Source organism: Eumetopias jubatus, unplaced genomic scaffold (genome assembly GCF_037043125.1).
Source record: "Eumetopias jubatus isolate StellerSeaLion01/CBP00866 unplaced genomic scaffold, mEumJub1_p1.0 scaffold_15, whole genome shotgun sequence".
Taxonomy (NCBI): domain Eukaryota; kingdom Metazoa; phylum Chordata; class Mammalia; order Carnivora; family Otariidae; genus Eumetopias; species Eumetopias jubatus.
The window spans coordinates 73,521,762-73,535,560 of NW_028274821.1; the positions used below are offsets into that span (position 1 = coordinate 73,521,762).

The 13,799-nt window shown below is 42.4% G+C and overlaps 1 protein-coding gene across 1 annotated transcript in view; it reads right to left on the reverse strand.

Moving 5' to 3' along the window:
* Window positions 1-13,799, reverse strand: part of SUSD1 (sushi domain containing 1) — a 128,221-nt gene that overhangs the window by 8,897 nt on the left and 105,525 nt on the right. Inside the window, exons 16-18 of the mRNA XM_088018819.1 lie at window positions 13,148-13,244; window positions 9,534-9,792; window positions 1,378-1,417 (exon numbers count right to left, since the gene is read on the reverse strand). Of these exons, the coding sequence (XP_087874945.1) occupies window positions 1,378-1,417; window positions 9,534-9,792; window positions 13,148-13,244 (396 nt within the window). The remainder of the gene's footprint in view (window positions 1-1,377; window positions 1,418-9,533; window positions 9,793-13,147; window positions 13,245-13,799) is intronic.

Consider the following 13,799-nt stretch of genomic DNA (forward strand, 5'->3'; position numbering starts at 1 on the left):
ATCTCATGCACAGACAGCTTTAGAGGAAAGGGCCAGGGTACTTTCCCAGGAAAAGACTGAGGCAGCCCAACTAAGTGACCAAGTGACTCACTCTGCTGCCAGCCAGGAGATGCTTGCTTTGCCCAGCCAGCAGGATGTGGTCATTGTTCTGGACCCCCTGTCCGCTGCACCGCACTTTATCTTTTCTGCCTTTCTAAAAGAAAGTGCTTGTTGTGCTTGTCCAGTTCCCCCTTTCATGTTACAGACTGTGGTTTGGGAATGTTTACATTTGGCATTTAGTCACCGACTGCTAGTGGATCATGAGAAGTCCACCTGCATTGGATCAAGAGCAATGGACTGTCGCCAGGAATCCTGGGCTTGGAGCTGGATGCAGTAACAGACCCATTTTTGGGTTGTCTTCCAATCGAGTTCCACTTTTGGTTGTACAGAGGATAATTCTTCCATAATGGAGGGTGTTTTTCCTAAAAGTTTATGTGGGGGCGCATGGGTGGTGCAGTTGGGCACCCGACTCTTGGTTTCGTCTGGGGTTGTGATCTTGGGGTCATGGGATGGAGTCCCACATCAGGCTCCCAGCTCAGCATGGAGTCTGCTTAGGACTCTCTCTCCCTCTCCCTCCGCCCCTCTCCACCCCTGCACTCTCTCTCTCTTGCTCTCTCCCTCTCTCTAAAATAAATAAGCAAAATCTTTTTTTAAAAAGTATACACATATGTGTGTGCACATGCTAAGCAGTTAAATGGCTGAAAATAGTGGACTGTTGTGGCTCTTTGTATTGGTCTGCCAACATGTTTTTCTGTGCTTCTTTTCCTGATGGGGATCATGTCCGCCTCTCAGTGCAGTCCTGGTGTGTCTGTCAATCACACTGATCTGCCCTCAACCAGTCATATGAGTAAGCCCAAAATCCAAGGTAAGCTGTTTGTAGTGCCTATATATAGTACCGTAGGAGGGGTACTAGTCATCCCACGGACGGTCACTTAATCTAGGAGGAAAGATTCTTTCCCTGAATTGAAAAATCTTCTGTTCCCACTGAAGTTGCTAAACTGGGCAGCTGGTGCCCATCCCTCTCCATCACATGGTTTATTGTAGAAGAAAATGAAGCCAACTCAGAAACAGAAAGCAGAGACAAAGACAGAGTGTCCAACTCATGGTGTCAAGTCCCAAGTTGTCAGTTCCTGGAATCCTGGTGATGCCCCTCTGGGGCTAGGTCCATAAGCTCCCCACCCCTCATCCTTTTCAGCTATGGCTTTTTGCTTAAACTAGTATGAGATGGGTTTCGGTCACCTGTGACAACTAAAAAAGAAATCTCATTAACATAAACTTGATGCTGCAGACCGGACAGGAGAAAAAAAGACAGGATGCTTAGGCAGAAAATGGTTTTACCTTTCACTTGAGCCCAAACTGCACAGGAGCATCTTCTCACCTATGAAGAGAAATGCAGCAACACATTTAATGAAGCAGCACAGAACATCAGTTTAAACAATATGTTTTAGCCCAAAAACTTTAGTGGGTTTTTTTTCTCTTAATTTGGATTAAAATACCCTCATCTAGCTCTAACATCTTATAATTGAGCCATGTGATCACTAAGTATTGGAGGGACTAGCATGGGTAGCAGGGACAGAAGTGACCCTACGGATTAGTTCTGTAGCTTTTCAAAAGATCTCAGAAAGCACACACTATGGGTAAACAGCAGAAATAAATGGCAATGAGTTTCATTCTCCTTGCCAGCTCTGAGCAACTGGCACTAACTGCCTACAAATGATGTTGAAAAATATTCTGAGGTCCCATCCATGTGACAGGGATGTGACAGTGACGTGACGCATGTGATAGGCAAGGCTATGGGAAGCCTTGGTAAATAATAATACTTCACTGGTCTAGATGATACTTATCTGGCCAAGACCCACAAACTCATTGGAATGAGATACCTTCTTTCCTTCTCCTCCAGTTATTCCATGCATATTTGTCTGTTAGGAACACTGGGGTTACTCAGCAAAATGTTCCCCAGAGGAAACTAAATAGCAGGGGTCAGAGAAAGATCCCTCCAACTTCAAAAGAAGATTCTCTTTCAAGTGACAACCTTGGGTAGTCTGGTTTTATTAAAAATTAAAAAAATATATTTTACACTGAAAAATGCTGGTGAAAGCTTGAAATGGCCATAAGCTCTTGAATGTGACTAAATTTTGCCTTGATGCTAAGTGCATCAAGGGCATCTAGTAGAAAAATCATAGGCAAGAATAACCAGTGAAAGGGACCTCAAGTAGTAGGGCAGGTACTAGGGAACTGAGTGTATTAAAGGAGAGAAATTGGTGGGGCCAGGTGAAGAAGGAAGCTCATTAAAATAGAGTGTCATGACCAGATTTACACTTTATGAAACTCATTCTGGCAGTTGTATGGAGCAAAGAGACAGAATAAGAGACAGGAAGATGAGTTAGAAAATTGATGTCCAGGCAAGAGATGTTAAAGGCTAAACATCATTAATGAAGAAGGAGAGGAAAGGATGATTTTACACAGAATGAAGGTGACAGAATTGACAGAATTTGATGGTGCACTAGACAAGAAGATAAAGAGGGAGGAGACAAGAATTATTCCTTGATTTGTCTTAGCAACTGGGAGCATGGTGATGCTATTTACTTGGACAGATACACAGAAGGAAAAACAAACTGGGAGAATTGGAAAACAAACTTCCTGGTGTCAAATTTTACTACAAAGCTAAAGTAATCACAACAATGTGGTGCTGGCATAAAGAGAGACATACAGACCAATACAGTAGTATAGAGAGTCCAGAGATAAACTCTTGCATATGTCAAATAATTTTCGACAAGGGTAGCCAAGAGAAAAGGAAATTTTTTCAGCAAATGGTGCTGGGAAAACTAGATATCCACATGCAAAAGGATGAAGTGGGACCCTGACCTAACACCACATAATTAACTCAAAATGGATCAGATCCAAACCTAAGACCCAGAACAGAAGAAAACATAGAGAAAAAGCTTCAGCAAATTGGATTTAGCAACGATTTCTTGGATATGACATCAAATGCATGGGCAGGGAAAAAAAAAAGAGAGAGAGAGAGACAAACTAGACTTCATCAAAATTAAGAACTTTTGAGGATGTGAAGAAAAAAGAACAGTCATGCATTGTTAGTGGGACGCAAACTGCAGTGGAGTGGCCATTGTGGAGAACAGTATGGAGGGTCCTCAAAAAATTAAAAATAGAACTAACCAGTAATGTCACTACTGGGTATTTACCCAAAGAAGAGGAAAACACTGAATTGAAAAGATACATGCACCCCTATGTTTACTGCAGCATTATTTACAATAGCCAAGATAGGGAAGCAACTCATGTGTCCATGGATAGAGAAGATGTGGGGTATATATATACACAACAGAATATTACTCAGCCATAAAAAGAATGACATCTTGCCATTTGCAACGACATGGATGGACCTGGAGGGTATAACACTAAGTGAAATAAGTCAGTCAGAGAAAGACAAATACCATATGACTTCAGTTATATGTGAAATTTAAGAAACAAATTTTAAAAAGAGTCAAACAAACAAACAAACAAAAAAACCCAGACTCTTAAATATAGAGAACAAACTGAAGGCTGCCAGAGGGGAGGTGGGTGGGGGGATAAGTGAAATAAATGAAGGGGATCATGAGCACACTTACCGTGAAGAGCACTGAGTAATATATAGAATTGTTAAATCACTATATTGTACACTTGAAACTAATATAACACTGTATGTTAATTATACTGGAATTAAAAAACAAAGAAAGTTGGAACGTTAAAAAATACTAAGAACTTTGTACATCAAAGGACACTTATCGAGAGAGTAAAAAAGGCAACCCATGGAATGGAACAAAATATCTGCACATTGTAAATCTCATAAGGGATTAATATCCAGAATATATAGAGAACTCCTAATACCCAAGAACAAAGAAATAAATAACTCAATTTGAAAATGGGCAAAGGACTTGAAAAACCATTTCCCCAAAGAGGATATACAAGTTGCCAAAAGCACATGAAAAGATGCTCAACATCGCTAATCATTAGAGAAATGGAAGCCAAAACCACAATGAGTTACCGTCTCACATCCATTAGGAGGCCCATTATCAACACAGAAAACAGCAGGTCTTGGGAAGGATGTGGAGAAAATGGAACCCTTATGCACTGTGGTGAGAATGTAATATGGTGCTGCTGCTGTGGAAAATAGTGTGGCAGTTCTTAAAAAAAATACGAAGAAATTGCACCCCAAACCATAAAATACCTAGGAATGAATTTAACCAAAGAGGCAAAGGATCTGTACTCAGAAAACTATAAAATACTCATGAAAGAAATTGAGGAAGACACAAAGAAATGGAAAAACGTTCCATGTTCATGGATTGGAAGAACAAACATTGTGAAGATGTCAGTGCTACCTAGAGCAATCTACACATTCAGTGCAATGCCCATCAAAATACCATCCACTTTTTTCAAAGAAATGGAACAAATAATCCTAAAATTTGTATGGAACCAGAAGAGATCCCGAATAGCCAGAGGAATGTTGAAAAAGAAAAGCAAAGCTGGCGGCATCACAATTCCGGACTTTCAGCTCCATTACAAAACTGTCATCATCAAGACAGTATGGTACTGGCACAAAAACAGACACATAGATCAATGGAACAGAATAGAGAGCCCAGAAATGGACCCTCAACTCTATGGTCAACTCATCTTTGACAAAGCAGGAAAGAATGCCCAATGGCAAAAAGACAGTCTCTTCAACAAATGGTGTTGGGAAAATTGGACAGCCACATGCAGAAGAATGAAACTGGACCATTTCCTTACACCACACACAAAAATAGACTCCAAATGGTTGAAAGACCTAAACGTGAGACAGGAGTCCATCAAAATTCTAAAGAGAACACAGGCAGCAACCTCTTCGACCTCAGCCGCAGCAACTTCTTCCCAGAAACATCACCAAAGGCAAGGGAAGCAAGGGCAAACATGAACTATTGGGATTTCATCAAGATAAAAAGCTTTTGCACAGCAAAAGAAACAGTCCACAAAACCAAAAAACAACCGACAGAATGGGAGAAGATATTTGCAAATGACATATCAGGAAAAGGGCTAGTATCCAAAATCTATAAAGAACTTATCAAACTCAACACCCAAAGAACAAATAATCCAATCAAGAAATGGGCAGAAGACATGAACAGACATTTTTCCAAAGAAGACATCCAAATGGCCAACAGACACATGAAAAAGTGCTCACCATTGCTCGGCATCAGGGAAATCCAAATCAAAACCTCCATGAGATACCACCTCACACCAGTCAGAATGGCTAAAATTAGCAAGTCAGGAAACGACAGATGTTGGCAGGGATGCGGAGAAAGGGGAACCCTCCTACACTGTTGGTGGGAATGCAAGCTGGTGCAACCACTCTGGAAAACAGTATGGAGGTTCCTCAAACAGTTGAAAATAGAGCTTCCCTACGATCCAGCAATTGCATTACTGGGTATTTACCACAAATATACAAATGTAGGGATCCGAAGGGGTACGTGCACCCCAATGTTTATAGCAGCAATGTCCACAATAGCCAAACTGTGGAAAGAGCCAAGATGTCCATCAACAGATGAATGGATAAAGAAGATGTGGTATATATACACAATGGAATATTATGCAGCCATCAAAAGGAATGAGATCTTACCATTTGCAACGACATGGATGGAACTGGAGGGTGTTATGCTGAGTGAAATAAGTCAATCAGAGAAAGACATGTATCATATGACCTCACTGATATGAGGAATTCTTAATCTCAGGAAACAAACTGAGGGTTGCTAGAGTGGTCGGGGGGTGGGAGGGATGGGGTGGCTGGGTGATAGACATTGGGGAGGGTATGTGCTATGGCGAGTGCTGTGAATTGTGCAAGACTATTGAATCACAAATGTGAAACAAATAACGCAATATATGTTAAGAAAACAAAAAAGAAGAAGAAGATAGCAGGAGGGGAAGAATGAAGGGGGGGAAATCGGAGGGGGAGACGAACCATGAAAGACGATGGACTCTGAAAAACAAACTGAGGGTTCTAGAGGGGAGGGGGGTGCGGGGATGGGTTAGCCTGGTGATGGGTATTAAAGAGGGCATGTTCTGCATGGAGCACTGGGTGTTATGCACAAACAATGAATCATGGAACACTACATCCAAAACTAATGATGTAACGTATGGTGATTAACATAACCAAAAATTTAAATAAATAAATAAATAAAAATAAAAATTGGGAGAGTTCGCAGAAAAAAACATACGAAGAGAATTATCCAACTGTAAATGACCCAAAGAACTGAGATCAGGGACTCAAAAGAGAAATCTGGACACCCATGTTCATTGCAGCCTTATTCAAAATAGCCCAAAGATGGAAGCAACCCAAGTGTCCATCCACGGAGGAATGGTTAAACAAAATGTGGTGTATACATACACATAGTAGAATATCTAAAAAGGAAGAAATTCTGACACAATGCTACACCATGGGTTAACTTTGAGGACATGAGGCTAAGTGAAATAAGATAATCAAAAGAAGACAAATAATGTCTGATTCTTCTTATATGAGGTACCTGGAGTAGTCAAATTCATGGAGACAGAAAGCAGAAAAGTAGTCGCCAGGGTTTGGGGGAGGCAGGAAGGAGAGAGGCACTGCTCAATGGGTATACTGTTTCAGTTTGCCAAGATGAAAAGAATTCAGGAGACTGGATGCATAACAATGTAAATGTACTTAACGCTAATAAACTGTACACCTAAAATTGTTTATATGGTAAATTTTGTTATATGTATTTTACCATTAAAAATAAATATTAAAAATAAACCACTACTGGGCCTCTTGGTGGCTCAGTTGGTTAAGTGACTGCCTTCGGCTCAGGTCATGATCCTGGAGTCCCCGGATCGAGTCCCGCATCGGGGGGGGGGGGGGGGAGGTCCCTGCTCAGCAGGGAGTCTGCTTCTCCTTCTGACCCTCCCCCCTCTCATGCTCTCTCTCATTCTCTCTCTCTCAAATACATAAAAATCTTAAAAAATAAAAAAAAATAAGAATAAAAATAAACCACTACTAAATGTTCTGGAATTAAATGGTGGTAATGGTTCTACCACCTTGTGAATACACTAAAAACCACTGAATTGTATACTTCATTTTTTATTTTATTTTCTTCATCTTAACCATTTTTAGTCTTTTTTTTAAAGTCTTGAATTTATTACTTTTTTTTTAAAGATTGTATTTATTTATTTGACAGAGAGACAGAGAGAGAGGGAACACAAGTAGGGGGAGTGGTAGAGGGAGAAGCAGGCTTCCCGCTGAGCAGGGAACCAGATGCGGGGCTCGATCCCAGGACCCTGGGATCATGACCTGAGCTGAAGGCAGACACTTAATGACTGAGCCACCTAGGTGCCCCACTTTTATTCTTAAAAAACCACTTCTATTCTTAAAAAAATTTTTTATATGGGTATAGTTGACATGCAACATTACATTAGTTTCAGGTGTACAACTTAGTCATTTGACAAGTTTATAAAAGATGCTATGTTCACCACAAATGTAACTACCATCAGTCCCATTATATCACTATCACCATATCATTAACTATATTCCTTATGCTATAAATTATATACTTTAAATGGGTGATTAATACGGTATGTTAATTGTATGTCCATAAAACTGTTCAAAAAAGAAAAATAAATAGTTCACTACTAATTTTAATATGACTGTAACACTAATAGATTGGAAACCCATAGGGGAAGTAATTGCAACTGAAAAATGCAAGTCCCAATATAAATTTTTTCCGAACCCTTTCGCCTCCTTAGCCTCCCAAAGACGAGTTCTGTGAAGCTATATGAAAAAGAGGTATCCATGACATCATAGAAAAGTTTCCTATAAACTAGGATTCGTATCTTAACCTCTCAATTATCTGTGTTATGGATTGAATGTTTGGGTCGCCCAAAGTTCATATATTGAAGACCTAGCCCCCAATATGATGGTACCTGGGAGTAGGGCCTTTGGAAAGTAATTAGATTCAGATGAGGTCATGAGGGTGGGGACTCCATGATAGGATTAGTGTCCATATAAGATGAAGAAGATTGACCAGAGCTGGGTTGCACACTTTCTACCATGTGAGGACACAGCAAGAAGGCCGCTGTCTGAAAGCCAGGAAGAGGGCCTTACCAAGGAACCAAGTCAACTGCTACCTTAAGCTGGGACTTCCAGTTTCCAAAGCTGTGAGAAATACATTTCTGTGGTTGAGGCCACCCAGCCTAGGGTATTTTGTTATGGCAGCCCGTGTGTACCCATGTACCTCTTAGACTGAAGGCTCAATCGGGGAGATTAGCTCTCTGTGCCCTCCCTACACCGTACTCATATGGTACTGCTAGTGCTATATCTGCGGCTAGAAACGCCAAGGCAGGATCTCCACGTAAGCTTCTAGCGAGAAGTCCCTGTCTGAGTCATAAACACCTTGTAAATAAGTTCAGGGAAATATATTCTGGGCTTTAGCCTGCCAATTCTTAATTCCTACGTTATTGTCACAAAACACTACCAAATCTCTTTGCTACTTGTACATATTCTTAAAAGTAAGCACTGATTTACTATCATGTACGATAATGGCACATTAGACTTGTGTGCTATACAGAATCTAACAGAGTGTGTGTCAGGTTTAAATATGGGATGGGGGCACCTGGCTGGCTCAGTCAGTTAAGGGTCTGACTATTGATCTCAGCTCAGATCTTGACTTCAGGGTTGTGAGTTCAAGCCCTGTGCTGGGCTCAAAATAACTAACTAACTAACGAAATAATGAAACTTACTCTCAAAATGGCTCCAATTCATCAGTCAAGAGCTGTTTCTATTAGTATAATTTTCTTCTAGTTTCCATTACCAATCTATATGAATTTATATCACACTTTGAGTTCTCCTGGGGCAACCATCACAATGGTTCTTCCAGATCTTTCACCCCTGACTCACTGATTCTGCTCTTGCTATTCTGCTTGTCCAGCTCACTGTATTTACTCATTATGCAATGAATCTATAGTTCTATGTCTCATGAAAGAACCACCACTGGAATAACGCAGGCTTTCCAAGGATGAGGAGAGGTGGGGGTGGCCAAGGAAGTCAAGGAAGCAGAAAATAGGGCAGCGCTGACATTCATCTGCCTCGCCTTCCTGTTCCGAGAGGGTGAGGGGAGGCAGCAGCCTGGCAGGAGCACAGGGAAGTGACAAAGAAATCCAGATGTTCCTCTTCAACTCAGGCTTCAGCAGGGCATTAGGATGAGGGGATTTGTGAAGCTTAAGAGGAAGAACCAAAACGAGGTCAGTCCAAGCACAGATCCCACCCGGTCCCGCAGGAAGTTCAGACCATCAACCTCCTTAAAGGTCTCACCTGCCCATCATTTATACAGGCAAAGTATTCGACACATTTTTATGGCTCGTACATGCAGTGTCCATCCCAAATAACAGGGAAACAAATGTTCAAATACTGACATTTCACGCGAAGAAGAAAATAGAGAATTCACAAATTTTTAAAAGAAGTATACCTTATTCCATTCACTTGTGATTCGTAATATAATGCAGTAATCATTCCCTTTCTTCAAAGGTGCATTATAGTATTTCCCATAGTACAGCCTGTCTCCAATAGATATCTCCGTGGCATCATCTGGAACATCTCTGGCCAGTAGTTCTGCAGCCACATATCCCTCAGCGTCAGAAGTGTTGCTAAAGAATGAGGTGGTCCCTTCAGAATCACAAAAAAATGTGCTTTGGAGGGCCAGGGGAAACACTAACACCTGATATGAACTGGAAAAAAGAAAAAAGAAAATGTCTATCAGACCCCTGCTTGGGGGAGTCGTTCATTCAATTATTCATATGTATTGAGCACCTGCTATGAGAGAAACACTTTTCTGGGCACTGGAGATACATCCCTGGACAAGAAAAAGTCCTTGCCCCCAGGGGGATTTACAGTCTGACAGCGCCCACATTTAGGGAATTCCAGTTTGGACCTATAGTGCTAATGCCCCATGACACGATGTGAGGGATCTCAAGTTCCCGCCGCAGATGGATGCCAAGTAAACCCTCTTGAGCTGCGAGAGGTTGTTACATGTATGGCTGCCCTGAGTGTGCATGCCACACAGCTGATCTCATCAGCGGTTTCCACGTGGGCAAATGAAACCCAGCAGGGGAAAGGGTTTAGCAGTCACATGGAGGCTGCCTGCCTACAAGCATTAATGTACTAAGTCTGCAAAAAGGCTCCAATCACATGGTAAGCTGAAACGGAACTCATGTGATCTGCATTCCCTCCAGTTCACAGATACCAGAGTTCATGTGAAATAAATGAGGAGTGCCAAGTCACTGTGCGTTAATCTAGACTGACCATGTCCTGAAATAGGCAGAAGGGTAAAATGTCATGTGTACATTGTGAAACTGTTCCCCCACTGTGGACAGAGGATCACACTAGCCAGCAAGCTTCCTTTTGTACGTGTTTTGTTATTGTTTATCCCACCAAATACAAAACCTGTCAGTGAAAGGAGGTGTAAGAATAAAAACACACCAACAATGAATCATGCTTCCTTTTTCAACCCCTCCCCGCCTTCCTTCTCTCCTGCCTCTAGGATAGCACATGTCTGAACATCTGCTTTCTCTATCAGGCCTGACAGCAGGGATTTAAATGACTTACTCCTGTATCCTTGCAAATCCTTACCCAGTTCTTTGGCTGTGACTGACTCCCCACTAATGTTTCTTGAGTTGACGTTTCCGTAAAGAGGAAAAACACGCATTGGTACCAAAGATGATTAGGATAATTTCCAAGCCATGAGGCCACATAATCTATTTTACTAGCAAATGTACACTTCCTGTTCCACATTCCTAATGCCCCATCTCCTGCCTCCTAAAAGTCCATGAGTCACTAGGTTAAGGAAAGGGAGCCCTCCACCACAGTAGGTCTGGGACTTGGAAAAGCCTCCATCCCAAACATCCTATGTGTCTTCGGGGCCCTGATTTCCACAAAGTCTGGGCTCACCTTCCAGCAAAGAGCTTTCTACACAAGGTACAAGGTAAAGCCTGCAGGGCGGTGAGTTGCTGCCACCAGCACCAGTAAACATCTATGAAGCATCCACTGCCTACAGGGGAACGCTTGTAACAGCACACTTTCCTGGCGACTTGAAGACATCCCTATGAATCATGGCTGCAGGTAAGAGAATAAAGGGTGCAGAAGCTCCATGCTGTCCTCAAGCTCCTCTTCCAATCCAACTTGACTTTCCATGTAGATGGTGGCATTCAAGTGCAACCTCAAGGCTCACCTTTGGTTCTGGACATTAGAGGCACCATTCATGGGGCATAAAGCAGTCTCCCCAGTTAGCATGATCATAATCACCTGAGTTGCTTGATAATTATACAAATTTCCAGCCCCCATCCCAGACCTACTGAATCGAAATCTCCAGGAGCTGAGTCTGAGAATTTGTACTGCTGCTAGGGCAACCCAGATTATTTCTCTAAGTTGGCAAGTGTGGGAGACACTAGCATTAAGAGACCCCAGGAACAGGCTGCATCATTCACTCAAGATCACCAAGCTAAGGAGGGGAGCCTTGCTCCCAAGGCCCCGTTCCACCATGTGCCCCACGCCACTGGCCCCCCCCCACCAAACAATGCAGAAAGCAGACTTAGGCCTGTCTCCCACACTGGCAAAGCTGCTCCCCCCGCTCAAACCAGGTAGTCAGAGAGAGGAAACTGCTCCACTTGCCTGTTGGTAATTAACCCTGATGACGTTAGGGAAGCAGTTGTGGCTGTTTGTAACGTGACTGTTCTGGAAAGACTTCTCCCCTCTTTCTCACTGCCACCCTCCCTGGAATGACTCACAGATCTCCACTTCCTGTTTTGGAGGCACTGGAGGGCACATTAGCCACAAGGATAGACTGTCATTTGCCTTTTCTTTTTGCCTTATCTAATTATTGGCCTACATACTACATTTGCTCTTGCAAATTCTCTCAGGCAGTGATATCATAACTTCTGTTCTCCTCATAGCAACAGAATGGCAGTGCCTTCCAGTAACTCATCAGGAATCAAGAAACAGAACAATGTAGGCAATGCCTGGAAAGACCTTTGAGAACTTACTGCACTTAAACTAATGGAAAGACAGGAAAAGCCTAAGTTTCATTATAAAGAGACACACAGAGGCACCTGGGTGACTCAGTCGGTTAAGTGTCTGACTCGATCTCAGCTCGGGTCTTGATCTCAGGGTCATGAGTTCAAGCCCCACACTGGGGCTCCACACTGGGCACGGAGCCTACTTAAAATTAAACAAACAAACAAAAAAGAGACACACAGATATTTATCCAGACTTTCTTTTTTATAATTTTATAATATCTCACATTTATTTTCACCTTGAATGTACTGAAGGGTCATTAGACTAACAGGTCAAGAATGACATAAGGCAACAAAGGTTAGTTCAAGGATGGCAAGGCTATTGCCATGTCCTTGCCTTATTCCTGTGAGCAAGGTGCTTATCTCTCCAGGGGAACCTCTATCTTCCTTTTTAAAAAAAAGGTGGGGGGTTAATTCTGCTTCCTAATCCAAGCATGACCCTGTAAATAAAATGCTTAATGGAACACAATGTAGTTCTCCAAGTCAGGTGAATTAATTCCATCCTAATACCATCTGGAATCCCAGAAGCAGTCATTAGCTACGCAGCGTCTTGCCTATAACTCAATGTGTGAACAAATTAAGAGAATTATCCAAATGACCCTTTCAGATCGACTACACACACCCAAAGATCATCTTTAAATGAAATGATGCTCCTGGTCCACCATCACTGAGAGACGTACATGAAGAGGTGAGTGCAAAGGATTAACACCTTCCACATCACACACAGTCAATGCTTGTCCGGCCGGTGACCAAAGGAAGGGATTTCATTTTTTGAGCTAAGCTGCCCAAATGCCTGTCTCTGGCTCCTTAGAAGTCTCTCTATTCATTTGGAAGGATGCTGGTTGGAACTCAAGGCCCAATCTGTGGCCAAGGAATCAAAAACAAGAGGCCCTGATTGCACTGCCCCAACTATTCAAGTGCAGCACCTAGGAAGTCCCCTCCTCGATCAAACCAAAGTTTCCAAGACTCTCCATGAGGACCACTGGGCAACCACGGAAAAGGGGCCACTACCCACCTGATAGGTCCATTTTTCTCCTTGGCTTTCCTCAGTCTCAGACGTGGTAGAGGCCCCCCATGCACTGTGACAAAGTCTACTTCCGGAAGGGGAGGCTCTGGAAACAAGCGGAAAAGAGGAAAAGGGTGTGATTGGAATGAGTGGAAGCATGACAAAAGTGGTCATCGGGGAGCCATCGAAGGGAAAGTTTTAATGTAAAAAGCGATGAGTGTTTTCTGACACCTGCTACCACATGGATGAATCTTGAAAACATTATGCTACATGAAATGAGCCAGACTTAGAAGGATGATCCCTCTTCTATGCAACATCTGGAACAGACAAATTCATAGACACAGAAGTAGATTAAAGGTTGCTGAGGACAGAGCGGTGGGTAGGCAAGGGGAGTTAGTTGCTTAATGATCAACGGAGATTCTGTTTGGGGTGATGAAAAGGTTCTAGAAATACAGTGGTGAGGGTTTACAGCATTGTGAATGGACTTAATGCCAATAAATTTTGTGCCAGAAAATGGTTAAAATGGTACATTCTATGTTGTATATTTTAAATCCACAATAAAAAAAAAATTTTTTTTAAAGTGAATTCCCAGTGCTGACAGAGGGTGCACACAGCGGGCCTGACAGTTAACTTGCTGGACAGGTTCCTATTTGGTGGGGAA